This window comes from Nicotiana sylvestris, chromosome 11 (genome assembly GCF_000393655.2).
Source record: "Nicotiana sylvestris chromosome 11, ASM39365v2, whole genome shotgun sequence".
Taxonomy (NCBI): domain Eukaryota; kingdom Viridiplantae; phylum Streptophyta; class Magnoliopsida; order Solanales; family Solanaceae; genus Nicotiana; species Nicotiana sylvestris.
This window is the reverse complement of record NC_091067.1, coordinates 48,225,088-48,240,942: the sequence shown is the minus strand read 5'-3', so window position 1 is coordinate 48,240,942 and position 15,855 is coordinate 48,225,088. Positions and strand designations below refer to the sequence as shown.

Genomic DNA, 15,855 nt, shown 5'->3' with positions numbered 1-15,855 from the left:
TCTTCGGAGTTTGTTCCTTACATTTGCCTATTGGTCTTATACTCTTATTAAATAATTTTTTGTAGCCATATACTTTTCAATTTCAATTTTATAATTATAAAATACAAATTTCAAATTTAAAACTTTAAACTTCAAAGTTTAATTCTAACCCTTAAAAGTTTGCAAATACTTAACTATCAATAACATTGAATAAGAAAAATAAAATTTAAATTAAAAAAAAAATGAGCCCGGCCCGCCAGAGCCCTAACCCGTACGGGCCCACGAAAACCCGAAAAATCCCAGCCCTATAACAGCCCGCCCGCTAACCGAACGGGCTGGGGGTTTTCCCGTTCAGCCCATCCCAGCCCGTCCGATAAACACCCTTATCTTTTTCTTTCCTCTCGCTTACTCCCCTTTTTTTTTTTTGTCTTTTGGTATCTACGAGTTGTGGTAAATTTTAAAAATAATCGTATAATTATAAGGTTTCTTCACAAATATTATAGAACTTTATTTTATCACTTAAAAATCACAACACTACACATTAATAATAAAATGGTCACAATATCTGAAATATATAATTTCCGGTAAGCGTTTTTATTTTTAGTGTTACTTTTTCACATCTCTTAAATAAAATATTATTGAAAAATTAAATAAATAGAGATTTTTTCATCAACACGTTTAATTTTAAAATTTAAAACATTAAGAGAAATTACCAGTACATCATTGTGTGGTAGTGGTAGGTGTCCATTTGTGTCCTCCTCCGTGAAGGTGATATCGTCCTCGCCGATTTCCTGGAGTCTCTTGCTCTGGGCCACAAACACCTTTGTCTTTTTTGCTGCCGAAAAGGTTACCCCATTAATCTCCTTTCCCACAAAAATTATGTTGATCGTTAGATGAGGAGGATCTTTTCCTGCTTTTGAGGGTTTAGTGTTATTCTGGTTGCGGCCGTAGTTATTCTTAGCCCAATCACTTAAGAACTCTCTGAGATGGCCGTTTTTCAACAATGTTACCACCTCCTCGTGCAGATGTCGGCAGTGCCAATCTGGAGGTTGTTAATCCCATGATATTCACACCATATATTAGGATCCCTCTTACTGGGGTCGGATCTCATCGGCATCGAGAACCGTGCTACTTTAATGTTCCTCATTGCTGATACTAGTTCCATTATGCTGACATTGAAGTTATACTCGGACAATATGGGGTAGGTGGAATCTCGAGAGCCCGATACCTCTTTGTCCTGCAACGATCTGTTATTCCGGCCGCGATCCGCTCTCCTATCAGTAGCGAACCGATTCATTAACCAGAAGCCTCTTCCGCGTCCTTCGGCCCTTTCATAGGGCAAAAACTGACCTCTGGAAGACCTTTGATTTGAGTCAAAATCATCCTTCAACTTTTCCTTATTCTTCTCTCGGTCCCGACCCTTAGTTGATGCCGGGAAACCGAGTTGGTCATCTTTTATTCTTATCTTCGATTTGTAGCGGTTGTGGACATTTGTCTATGTTGTCGCTTGGAACTCGAGCAGACTTTCTTTCAATTTTCAGGAAGCGTCAGAACTCCTTGGATTTAGCCCTTCAATAAATGCCTCAGCTGCCCATTCATCCGACATGGCCGGTAGTAGTATCCTTTCTTTTTGAAAGCTGGTCACGAACTCTCATAGCAATTCAGACTCTCCTTGAGCAATTCTGAATATGTTAGCCTTTCAGGTCTGAACCTTCCTGGCCCTGGCATGGGCCTTGATAAATGAATCCATGAGCATCTGGAAGGAATCTATTGAGTGCTCGGTAGAAGCAAAAACAGCAAGACCACATTTGTGAGGGTCTCCTCAAACTTCTACAGCAAGACTGACTCAATTTCGTGCGGAGTTAAGTCGTTTCCTTTCACCGTCGTTGTGTAGGTGGCAATGTGCTCCTGAGGATCCGTAGTCCCATCATATTTTGGCACGTCTGGCATTAACCACTTTGGGATTAACTCTGATGTCGCGCTTGCTTTGAACGACAACAGGTGTGCTTTTTTTAGATCGGTCCTTTCAACACTGGCAGTACACCCAGGATATGATCCATTCGGGCATATATTTAACTCATAAATCACATGAGTTTGATTTTGAAGGATCATTCCCGTTATTGTTACCAGATCCGCTGCCGTCCCCCCAGGGGCGGATCTATGTACAGAGTCGGGGGTGGTATGCCACCCGGACGCTCGGGTAAAATTTTGTGCGTGTATATATGCATTTTGACATTTTACAAACAAGTACCTATATATTTTAAGGACGGCACCTGGTATTATATGTTGGCTCTAGGTGCCGGTTAAAAACCAATAAATCCAGATCTTAGATGCAGGATCGAATCCCTGATGTTCCCCCTTTCCTTCTCTTAAAATTTTTGTAGTTCTTCATCTTTTGATTTATTTTCTTAGTACAACTATTTTATTATTTATTAAACAATATATTTGCTTTTTTTTTCTTTGCCTTGATCTTCAATATTTTATTGAATGTGATTTTAATATTATCTCTTTTTATCCATATAATATATTTGCTAATTTAAAATTTTATTGTAATTTTGTGCATCTAATCACATCATTCAATAGAGTTAGAGAATTAAATCGAATTAGACAAAATTTATTCGGTTTGATGGTTATATATTTATTTATGCACCAAAAATCTGGTAAATTGAACCTAATTAATTCAAAATATATCGAACTAAACCAAAGTGAACCGAGTAGTTCAAAATGGATCAAACCAATAAAATGTACACCATAATTCAATCTCTTAGGCTAATGGTAGGTTTGTATTAAAAAGTGGCACCCGTAGCCATCAAATTCTGGATCAGCCTCTGTGTCCCCCCCACCCCCGACCTCGTCGAAGTCGACCTCACCCCTCGGGGTATGGTTATCAACCCTTTGTGTTGTTTGGTTTTCGGTAGCACCAAGAGGAACCAGACCTCTTCCATTCGCTTTGTTGGAAGCACCCGACAACTCTTGCTTCAACTCTGTCATGACTTGATCTTGTCGTGAGAGATGACCCATAATAGCCCTTTGTTGCTCCCTTAGGATTCTCACCATTTTTACAACATGCTCGTACTTCAGCATAATTAGGAGTTGCCTCTCGAACGTGTTGTGGATATTGCGCGCCATAACCGGCGTGGCTACGCCCTCATCGTTGCGGGTATCACTGATCGAACCTTTGTGTCGAGGCGTATTTCCTTGTGCCTCAACGTTGTGTGTAATGTTGACATTGTTATCTGTCACTTTCTTATGATTTAAACAGGTTATTAATAGATGCAATGATCAATTCAATTATGCAACTGTCTAAGCTCCACGGTGGGCGCCAAACTATTTACCCATAAAACGGTACAATTGAATTTGTATGCGGTTTATAGACAAATAAATCGATTTAATCCCAAAAGGATAAATAAATTAAATAAAAATACAAGACTTAGCGTTGAGATCAAGATAAGACAGCAAATAACTTGGTTCTGGGAGCAAAGCTTCTGAAGGCAATAATAAGAATATCAATAGACGAGAATAAAATATTATTGAGCTTAGAATAATGTATAGCATAAGTTTGTTAGAAAATTCATGTCCTTACAATGGCGGTTGAAATCACTATTTATAGTTGCACCCAGGGAACAAGGTCGTAGGATCAAGTCACTCTTAAATGACAATTATGGGGACCATTAAAGAATGTGTAATGGCAGACTATGAATGACATAATTCTCTATAACAGGCTATATATTTAATACTACATAATATTCTTCATTGAATGCTATCTGGTGGCAGACATTCGTTTGTCTTCATTAGCAATATTCCCGAAGGGCCTTTCCGGTGCCAACCGAAGCTGCTGCTTCTGATCTTGGTTTTCACTTGTCTCACTTTCCAACTATCTCCGATTAAACATGTCGCTCTATTATATGAGTATTTAATGTGAACCAATCTTACCCTAAACAATGAGCAGGTTCGTAAATGAAAGAGTTAAGAAGTATCCTTTCATTTCAAAAGAATGAAGTAATTATTCGAAATTAGAGGGTTAACAATTTAATTATCTACGTGAATTCAGACGTTGAATCTCTAATTTTTTTTAAAAAATACTTTTTGCCTATTTAGAAACTATATGAAAAATAATATAAATATAATTTTAGTAATTAAAGATATTTAAAAATGTTTGGAAACTTCGTGGTAAAAAAAAGTTCCAACTTCCCAAATAGTAATAAGCGTCGTAAAATAGGGTAGAGTGAGTAAAACAAATTTAACAAAAAGGACTTCAATATTTTTATTTCCAGATAAATCAACTAGGTGGCTGGACAAAAGATAAGCAAATCATGGCTCTATTACATGTAATCTCTCAGATGTAACAAACTCATGGGCAGAAGGTAATCAAATAGTCAGCTCCAGTACATGTAAATGTGCTAGTTGCATCATCATAAGCATAACTATAAGCTTGAGGACACAGATGTTTGAATTGTAAAGAGTATTTGGTTGGTTTGCAAGTTTGTGGAGAACTATATTGACCAGTGCAACAATATTGTGGCTGTTGAAATGCCAGACATGCACTTTTGCACCCAATGACACCACCATCTGGACTTTTTACTGATAACTCATCTGGACATCCGTGATTATTGATATCAACTGGACAACTTGTTGAGTTACAATCAGCTCTATTTTGAGGGACAATAGACACTGGTAAATTAAAACCATCAACCAAGCTAATATCATAGAAGTCTTTGCCTCCAAACCCTGCTAATGTGAATTCGAGAAGGGATGCTGGTGGAGCTGCACCATTACCATTGCAAGTTACTTGGCCAGTCCCACAATCTCCACTAAGACAAGTGAATTTTCCAGTCGCATCATTCGAGCAAACGAACCTTGGCCATACTCTTCCTGACCATGAATTTGGTACCTGAAGAGTTTGTGAAGCTTGTGATGCTAATTCAAATCCTGTTAGCAATTGGGGTCCTTGACCAGTAAGTGTAGCTGGCCAAATTGTGTAAGGGCAATTATTTTTTATTACGATGTTGGCTGCATACGATCCTGCAATAATAACATTGTAAACATTAGCATGAACATTTGCAAATATCTTCAAATATTTGCAAAAGAAAATGTGATCGTTGAGGTTTGAACCTTTGACCCTTCTTTGAGCAAGATGAAGCACATATCCAATACACAAATAGACAATTTATGTCAAATGTTGTCATTTTCTTCCTACTTATCTGTTTTCTCATAGTATTAATACATATATTTAATAAAATTTTCTGACGGTATCGCGTAATACCGTTTCGTTAAAAGTGCATCCGCCCCGTAAACAGAAACATTATTTTACAAATCTAATGCACAAGCTAAATGTTCTTTTCCCACGTTCTCTCCTTCAATACTGGAAAGTGGAAAAAGAAAAGATTGAATTGATATAAAGCCCTGCAACCAACATGGTATAGGGATTGACTGCTTTGTGATACTAATTAAAAGAGGAAACTAAAGTAGATTGGCTAATTGAGTTAAAGGATAGGTAAAAAGATAAAGATTACCCTGGAGGAAGAACATGAAAAAGATAACACTCGTGGAGAAATTTACAGCCATTGTTGAATGCTTTGGTCAAAGATAATATTGTATAAAATGAAAAATAATTGGTCTGAGTTTATATAGGAAACTTTAGAACAGAAGTCAAAGAAGAAATTAGTTAAAGAAATTACTGGTCATCCGTACTTTGTCTTAAGGTAACATAGTAATTAATAAATCTGATCTGCGATTTTGTCTGTTACATAATTGGCAAGAACATAAGGGGACTTGGAAAAATAAGTGTTAATGCTACATCTGACCTTGGTCCTTTTCTGTTGACATAATAAATGCATTTTCATTATGAGTAATAATATTTCTAGTATTACAAGTGCAGCAAATCTTATATTTCACACCATTCATATGATCAATTTATGAGATTATCAGTATCTATATTTATGTCTATATTATCATAAAAGTACGAATATTAAGAAGTTAGCTATTGAACGATAAAAATATTCTCAAATTATTAATTGACTTTTATATTTTTAAATAATTTATTATGTATAAAAGCATAAAAAACCTTAGCGAAATATCGTTCGTCTTTTTTTTTACCTTTTTAAAATAAAGTTTACACTAAACAAAATAGTATTATTTTCTAAGATATAGAAACAAAATTTTAATTACTTCCCTAATATATAAGAATAATTATTTAATTATTTTTTCTAATATTTAGAATATTAATTCGTGATAAAATAGAGAGTTTCATTAGTTTATCATCTATAAATAATAAATTCACCAATTATTTCCTACTATAATAACTACACGTTATTAGAATAATACCAATCTTGGACTCTAGAACTTATGAAATAATATTACATTTTATTAATTAAGAAGGTGAAACGTTATTTACTATTTAAAGTGATAAATTCTCAAGTTACTTAAAGTCTTAAATATAATTTTAAGAAATTAATCTTGAAATGAACGAAACATTTTCAACTAAATCTTTCAGTATTTGAACTGTTAAGTTGTAACATTTAGGACATTACAATTAAGATTTTACTTTATTTGAATCGAATAATAAAAGCATGAAGGCCTTAACAAAATGTCATTCGTCTTTTTTTTTTTCCTTTTCCTTTTAACATATAATTTACACTGGACAAAATAGTTATTTGATTATTTTCCAAATATTTAGACTTTTAGAATTAATTAAAATTTTGACTATTAAACTTTTTCTTATTTGAGTTAGGTGAAAACTCCTAACATAGGAATTTAATATCAATTATAAATTCATTCCTTATTTGAATTATTTTTTGGGTAAGAATTATTGTCTAAGGTTTTCGAATCTTCCAAAACAATAGTCATTAAGGGTGTGTTTGGTATGAAGGAAAACATTTTCCGAAAAATATTTTTCAATTTTCTTATGTTTGGTTGGTTTAAATGTTTTGAAAAATATTTTTCTCATAAATTCATTTTCTTCCAATTGGAGAAAAATGTTTTCCTAATTAAGAGAAGGAAAACATTTTCCAAAACTCCTTCTCAACCTTCCCCACCCTATTCCCCATCTCTACCAACCCACCCCCACACCCCACCCCCTACCCAGCATTTTGGCAAAAACCCAAACCCCAAATCCCAAACCCTCGCCCCACCCCACCTACCTACGCCACCTCTTCACCCACCACACCCTAAATAAAAATATTATTAATAGTACTTTCTTTTCATGTTATAGATAGATTTTTTTCTATTTCAACAAATGAGTATTTTTTTTATGATATAAAAGAGTATTTTTTTTATTTTAACAAAAAAATACTTTCTTTTTATGTAGACAAGGTTTTTTTTTCATTTCAACCAAATGAGTATTTTTTTTTCAAGTTGTAAAAAGAGTACTTTCTTTTGACAAAAAAAGAGTATTTTTTTTAGTTATGGAGCACAAATTTCAACGTTATTTTTACGTAAAAATGTAAATTTCTTTGGATTTGTGTAAATTTTTAAAGACTTGGTGGAGGGGAGGGATGATGAGAGTAGCATAAAAAAATATTTTCCTAAAAAAATTTCTACTCTCTAACCAAACACTAAAGGATATTTTTCGGAAAATATTTTCCGCTAACCAACCTAACAATGGAAAATAAGTGGTAACCACTCATTTTCCTTGAAAATATTTTTTAGAAAAACATTTTTCTTCGTACCAAACACACTCTAAATGACTGTAAAGTCTTTCGCCTCAGAGTACAAATTGTTCCAAGTTTTGCGAAAATAATTTTTTGGATGGGAAACAAAAATGTGTGTGCTTATCAAAGAAAGAAACAGAATATATTATGAGAATTGTTCTATTTACTTAATCAACGTAATAGGTGGCTTTAAGCATTTAAAGAATGTTGTGGATTTATGAAAAAATTGCAACTCCATTATTTTGGCTATACCTTTATAATTAAGAAAGAAAATAATAAAGCTTTAGCTAATATATTTTTTATTTGATTAGAAAATTAAAATACACATTTAAAATAAATAGTCATTTTGTAACGATTCGGCCAGTCATTTTGAGTATATTAGCACTGTTCCCCTATTTATTTCCTTCTCTATATTATATTTCGGTTATGTGACTTGCCGATGTTGTTGATTTGGTTTCAGATGAGTTTCGGAGTAGATTGTGACACTTATCTCAAGGTTGGAAGCTTAAGTTCAAAGAGTTGACCAAAGTGTGACTTTTATGTAGATGATCCCGGAATGGAGTTTTGATGACTCCAATAGTTTCGTATGGTGATTTTGAACTTAGGAGTATGCCCGGTATTGATTTAGAGGTCCGTAGTTGAATTGGCGAAAGTTAGAAAGTTGAAAGTTTGGAAGGTTGAGAAGTTTGACCGAGAGTTGACTTTATCAATATCGAGCCCGAATTTTTGTTCACGAAGTTGGGATAGGTCCATTGTGTCATTTATGACTTGTGCGCAAAATTTAAGGTCAATTGAGTTGGATTGGTATGAATCGGCGTTAGTTTTGGAAGTTGAACGTTCATGGATTCAATAAATTTGCATTGGGTTGCGATTCGTAGATTTGATGTTGTTGGATGTGATTTTAGGTCTCGAGTAGGTCGGTTATGTGATTTGGGACTTGATGAAATGTTTTGACGAGGCCCCGGGGGCCTCGGGTGTGATTCGGCTTAAATCCGAGTTCATTTTGGACTTAGAATGGTTGTTGTCTAGCTGAGATTCCAGTGCAATCCCACCTGCGCACTTTGGGCCGCAAGTGCAGAACCGTAGACCGCATGTGTTGTCAGGTGTCCGTAGAAGCGGGCTCGCAGAAGCAAGAGCTGGTCGGCAGAAGCTGATCACATATGCGATTTTTGTCCACGGAAGCGTAAATCTCTGGGCCTTATTTGAGGCCGCAGCCGCGATGGATTTTCTGCAGGTGTGGAGTTGGAGAAGCGACCCAATGTCCGCAAAAGTGGAATAACTAGGCAAAAAAGGGCTGGATCGTGAGTTTTGTTCCATTTTTCATCTTTTGAGGTAGAGAGCTCGATTTTAGGCGATTTTGAAAGGGATTTTCAAGGAGTTGATCGGGATAAGTATTTTTTACTCGGATTTGATTATTATTCCTGAATCCATTATTGTTTTTATCATTTAAGTAGTGTTTTGAGTTGGACAAACTGGAGAATATTGTGAAAATCTCCTAAACTACAAATTGAGTATTTGAAGGTCGATTTGTTGTCGAAATTGGATAATTTTTGTATGGTTGAACTCGTTATTGAATGAGTGTTCGAATTTTGTGAGTTTGGTTGGGTTTCGAAGTGCGAGTTGACTTTTTTATTTTCCTTACAAATTACAACTTTATTGTCCGGAATAGTTTCCTATGGTTTTTATTTTTGGTATTAAGTTATTTTTTGCTAGAGTCGTGCCGTCCGGAGTTAGATATCCGCGGAAAAGACTTATTAGGGGATTGATTTGGCTTGTTTGAGGTAAATATCTTGCCTAAATTTGTATGGGGGGAAACTACCCCTTAGGAATTGGATTAATTGTGCCATTTGGGATATGTGAGAGTCGTGTATGCAAGGTGACAAGTGGGTACACGAGCTATATGTGATATTTGACCGGTTTAGGCTATTTAGACTCTTTTTATGACTTTAATCGAATTGTCATAACATGTTATATCTTTCATTGTTAATCTACCCTTACAAGTGTTAATTTATCCTTACGTGCTTTATTTGACATTATTAACACTTGCTCTATCTCTTACTTGTTATTTTACTCTTACATAGCTCGACCCCCAGGCCCAGCGTAGGCTAGCTTGAGACCCCGATTCTCGGCTGCTCGGTTTACATAGCGATCTACCTTCAAGCTCTTACCCTATTTTCTAGTCTCACACTTAGTATCTATTGCCTAACAACTAGCATTAAAATAAATCACGTATTTTTAGAACCACAAAATCAAATCTAATTGTAATTATCATTTTCAAGATAAACAATGTCGATTCGGGATCCCCTCCGAGATTACATGTGATAATGGGAAGCAGTTCATAGGTAGCAAGGTTACGAAATTCCTCAAAGATCATAAGATCAAGAAAATCCTATCAATGCCCTATCACCCATGTACAAATAGACAAGCCGAATCCACGAATAAGACCATCATCCAAAACTTGAAAAAGAGGTTAGAAATGTTACGCCCCGCAGTATTAAGTCGATGTTACCCTCTGCAGTAATACATTACAGTGATGTTACGCTTTGCAGTATTAAGTTACGACGATGTTGCACCCTGAAGTATTGTACGTTGAATTTGTCGTAAGGTAATTGACATCAGTCCAAGTAAAAGATTATTTGGAGATTATAAGGATTATGCTATTTCATAAGTGATTAGTAAATTCGTGAAGGTGAAAGGGGGAGCAAGTCAAAGAAAAAGAAATTATGTCCAAGTTTGCCATTTTGGGGTAAAATACGGCCCGAGCTAAAATACCCGATAATTATAGAGTAGTACCATACAAGGTACCATATGACCATGATAGTAGGATGTATAAAGTATATTAAAAATAAATAAAATTTTAAATAATTTGTGATAATTTTTAAATTATGCGGGTAATTAATTAATTACCGGGTAACAGAACATTACCCAATTAACTAATAAGTGGATAAATTATTTCCTAGCACATGGCAAGCATCCACCATGTCAAGAATGTGAGTAATAAGTCTCTTATTCCTAGATGGCAACCTAGGCATAAATGAAAAATGATGACTAAGTATATGCAAAAGCCTACTATGAATCAAATGAATCCAAAGGAATGTGATTCTTTCCAACTTAAAAATAGAAACGTGATTCCTCTCAACCTCAAGAAACAGAAACATTTCATCTCAAATCATTAGGAACAATTTTCGTCCAAACTTCAACCAATTAATCGAATTTCGTTCAACATTTTGAAGCAGAAGCAAATTTCAAATTTCAAACAAAGTTTTCCTTCTTAGTTTGAAAGGTTATAAGACTAACTTTGATAAAGAAAACACGTTAGAAGTCAGGAGCTTCTTTCCAAGCATTTCGTTCAAATTCAAAAAAACGCAGAAGCTTCATTCTCTCGTTACAACATATTTCACAGAAGCAGAAGCTTCACTTCATTCGAATAATTCAAGGAACGGGTATATTAAGGCTAAACCCTTATTTCATTTTGCATGATCTTGTCATTACACGATTTTGTTAATTAGCCATAAAGAATAATTCATATTCCGAAATTTACGTATATTTTGCTAGCCTCGCAAATTGCTTATATTTTCCTAGTTTTGTAAGTTATAATATTCTCCTTATCGGGACTTCATATTCAGTTGAGTATTTCCTTCTTCCAGTCAAGAGAGCAGAGAATTTACATATATATAGTATTAAAAATATTTTCATTACCATCGAGCTATAATCGATGGGCAGGCCTCTATTGGACAACCTCTGATCAGATAGTAAGTTATATACCGAGCATACTATGGTCGAGCGCCTATGAGCGAGCCCAACTGGTCGAGATACAGAACCTAGTATGGCCAAACGCCTATGAGCGAGCCTACTACGACAAAGCATTTATATGTATACCGAGCCTTATAGGGCCGAACATTTATTTTACTTACTATATTGAGAGAGTTGAGTCAGTATCAGCAGGTAAGCATATATTCAAATTATCTTTGACTTTCGGCATACTTGCAGTTATTATATTATCAGTTTAGTTTCAGCTTTCAGTATATTGCCTTACATACTCAGTATATTATTTTGTACTGACATCCCTTTTCTGGGGGTGTTGCATTTCATGCGTGCAGGTCAGACAAACAGACGGGTAGGCCTCCTCAATAAGTGTTTCCCGAGTTCAGCTTGGTCGGTAAACTCCATTACTTTCGGATTTTCCGGGTCTAGAGCCTTATGTACATCTTGTATATATATATATATGTATATATGTTATGAGTAGGTCGGGGAGCTGTTCCGATCACAGTATATCCATCAGTAGAGGCTTGTAGACATATCCTGTTAGTTAGTGCAATATGTTGGGCTTGCAGACCTTGTATGTATATTTGGTTGGTTTGTCAGTTGTAATGGTTATGACGATCTTGTCGGCCCAGTTATATATTGACATTTAGTCAGCATTCGCAGTTATCTTGCAATGTGGCCCATGGACAAAGTATGACATCATATTTTCAGAGTCTTTTAGTTGCAAGTTGGTACGCAAGGATAGGTGAGGCACTGGGTGCCAGTCTCGCCCCCCAGGTTCGGGGCATGACAAAAGTGGTATCAGAGTAGTTCTGTCCTAGGGATTCTACAAGCCGTGTCTAGTAGAGTCTTGTTTATGGGTGTGTCGTGCACCACACTTCTAAGCAGGAGGCTACAAGGCATTTAGGATTGTCACTCTTTCTTCTTACTCTAGATCGTGTGGTAGAGCTCACTTATAAGAATTCAAATTCCAAAATTCTTTTTTTATTCGTAATAAGACGATACCTACATCCGGAAAGAAGGTTGGAAAGAGAGATAGTTGTGGAAGAGCTGAGTCAGAGGAATTGGATTTTGATATGATGCCTATGATAAGTAAATGTGAGGTCTTTAGCAGATCATGGGTGTACTGAAATGTGTAAGTTTCCTGATAAGAAGACTTAAGACAAGAATGTCTATCCATCTTTATGTGAAAGAAAATGAGAGATTAAGAAGATAAATACAAGTTTCAACAAGCAAAGAAGCAAGATGAAGAAGGGTACGAGGCACCCAATTAATGAAGGTTAACAACGTTTATAATTGAGGTAGAGGAACATAAGCTTTTTGAGTTATATTTAATAGTAAGAGAGGTATATACAATTGGTCGCACCCATTCCAGATATGCCCTATAGGGGTTAACAGAAGTAGTATAAGAAGATATGATGGATGAATTGTTTTCGTGATTTGACATTTCCGAAGGATATTGCAAATATGCTAATAGATCTCTTTATGAGACACCCAGATGGCGCACTCTAAAATAGTACATCTAGATATGAGTACTACAAAGATATGCACTAAAACCATGGAAGGGATAAATATTACCTTAGTGTGACTCTTGTCCCTAGTACAACGAGGACGTTGAGAAACCCGAAGAGTTGATGAATGAAGCAAGGAGAGCTAAAAGCAAAAGAATGTCTTGTTAAAGTTTTCACAAGAAAGGGATAAGCAAAATATTAGCAGATTAATGAGAAGAGAGATAAGGAAGAATTATGAGTAAGATCTGATACATGGAGGACAACAATGGAAAAATAAAATGAAATGATAGTATTACATAGTCGATAATTGAGCGAAGAAAAAAAATGAGGGGTGCCAGGCCTGGAGACAACAAAAGATTATAGGCCATACAGTCACATCCTCATTTCGATAAATAAGTTTGCGACTCTAACGTGATTAACAGAAGGAAAAGTTAGACCCCAGAGTAATAAAAATCAGTATGGACAGGTGAACAAGGTAAACTAAACATGAATTAGGAACTAAGTGATTTGATAATAGTCAGCATCATGAGAGTTTCAGATTTCATTCTGATGATAATAGAATGGACGATAGAAGAAGATTCATGATAAATTCAGAGAATGGTCATTCCGGGAGACGCTTCCCTAAAGCAAGCAATATGAGCAAATTTGAGCTTAAGGGATTGTATGTGCCAGTTACACTAAGTGTCACCATCGCGAGTGAGGAATTTGTTATCCTTGGTACAGAAGGATTACCGCAAGGAGAGTAAGGGTCATTGATGATGTGAAAGGACGCCAAAGATGAAGAGCAAAAATATCTGTAGGCAGGTCGTCATAGCTCCAAGTCTTAGTACTCCCCTAAAGGGGGGAATATGGAATGATAAAGGAAGAATGCGATAAAAATGAAAAAGGAATGAGATGACACTTATCCAAATCTTACAGATACGCTACGATTCAAGAATATTGTGCAAGCACAGCGTCAAGGAGAGAAAGTAAAGGTTTCTACCCGATCTGTTATTAATAAATAAGAAGCCAGTGCAAGACGTAAGTTAAGACAAAAGAAATAACCCAAGAAAGATTACGAGGAATATTAATATAAGAATGGGACAATGAGTAGTTAGTAGTTGGTCAAGAAGATCCCAGTTATGGCTAAACAGGAGGTTACAGACGAGTCATCAGATCATGTGAGATAAACATAGTAGAACCCAACCTGAAGAGTTCAGCCTCGAAGAATATCATTATAATACTTGAGATATATTCAAACAAGAGTCGGGGTAGTTAAAGATACTGTATGAGTGTTACGGGGATAAAAGAAAGTACCACTGGGAAGGCAGTCAAAATATCAATTCATAAGCAACCATACAAGCACAAGGGCATGGAAGTAAGCAACTACAAATGATTATAGGCAAGTAAGGACATCAAAAAGGTCCATAATAAGCTTACAGCTTTACGAGAGTCAAGGGTTCTCCCTAATTACTACAACGAAAGACTAGCTGGGGAGATAAGAAAGAAGGCTTCAACCTAAGCACAACGACCTAAAGAGGAAATAGTCGTGTAACAACAGTCTCACAACAACATTGTAAGCATTCCAAAGGAAAATGGCACCTACCGTGGCTAATGAATGGGAAGTAAGAATTAAGATTCGAGATCATATGAGTTGTATGGAAACTTTGGCAAGTGTGGGTACTAAGATAAGCTAAGTATGGACACAACAAGGGGCAGAAAGACCAGGAAAAGTAATTGCACACGTTTAAAGAAAGCTGAGATGAAACGAAAGGAATTAATCGATCAATGATCCAGAGTTAGTATGTTATGGATACACTCAAGATTTTGGAGCATTATCTAGGCAACATATTTGTTGATAATCATACAGCCATAGAAGACTATGATATAAGTTAAAAGAAAGAATTAAGCCCAGGGCATAGACAAATGATTGAATTGTTAGAAGATTGTATCATGGATATTCCATAACGCCCATGAAAAGCTAAGGTAATAACTGATACCATGAGCCACAGATCGGAAGATAGCTTAAGCCTATATAAAGGCTGATTATAAGGAAGAGGAAACTAAAGAATTACATCACCTAAGTAAATCAGGAGTCTGATTATTGGACCTAGAAAAATTATAGAAGTTGTGCTTGAGAACATGACAGAATCACTCTTAATATCAAATGTTCAAGAGAAATTATACAACAACCATAATCTACAATGGCTCTACAAGGAAGCCAGTTAGAAGAAGTACCAGCCTCATAAAAAGTCAGTACGAAGCTCCCACTAGATTGTGTATGTACCAGAGGTGCGAGTATTATAATAGAGCTTTAAGTTATGAATGTGAATTACACCTAGGTGGAAGGTAGGTCATGAAAGAGATAGAAGATACGATGTGAGATTTTAAGGTAAGTAAGGTAAAAGTGAACTACGTACGAGATACTCAAAGGCCGAAGATCGTAAATAGTCCATACTTCGGATAGAAAGCTATAAGCATGGGGATCCAATAACCGGGAATAATAGCAGCATCGTCGGCGACATGTCTTCCAGCCTATGGTTTCTAAGTACTGAGAGATCTAGTTAAGAGAATAGAGAAAAATTGGAGATGACTTGATGTCTCGCTTGACATTCCAGAATAATATAAGAAAATCTATGGTGCAAGCAAGTTGAAGGAAAGTTTATAAATGGATATGTATAGGTCGCAAGCTAAAGTATGGTAGAGCGATAAAGTATTAAGGAAGCATGAGTAAGGATGAGGAAAGGAAAGTGAAAAGGTGACGAGAACAGATAAGTCTTTAGGATTAAGCCCATGCAAACAAGAAGAGTAGATAGTTTCTCTATGTTATACAAAGCTCGCTATAGATTTAATGAACTCAAAGGAGTCTAAGATTAATAGCATTAGAAGGAATGAAATGCTGACCTAGTAATAAAATGAGGGTATAATTGTGATAGATACAAGATGACGTTTGGGTCTTCGTTCGAATAATG

At 35.8% G+C, this 15,855-nt stretch overlaps 1 protein-coding gene across 1 annotated transcript; it reads right to left on the bottom strand.

Annotated features, from left to right (window-relative positions):
• Positions 1-4,218: 4,218 nt before the first annotated feature.
• Positions 4,219-5,567, bottom strand: LOC104240810 (thaumatin-like protein 1b). The gene is made up of 2 exons (XM_009795695.2): positions 5,493-5,567; positions 4,219-5,001 (listed from the first exon to the last, which is right to left on the bottom strand). Exons 1-2 carry the CDS (start codon positions 5,542-5,544, stop codon positions 4,331-4,333), a joined length of 723 nt encoding a protein of 240 aa, XP_009793997.1. The 5' UTR covers positions 5,545-5,567; the 3' UTR covers positions 4,219-4,330.
• Between the last annotated feature and the right edge of the window lie 10,288 nt (positions 5,568-15,855).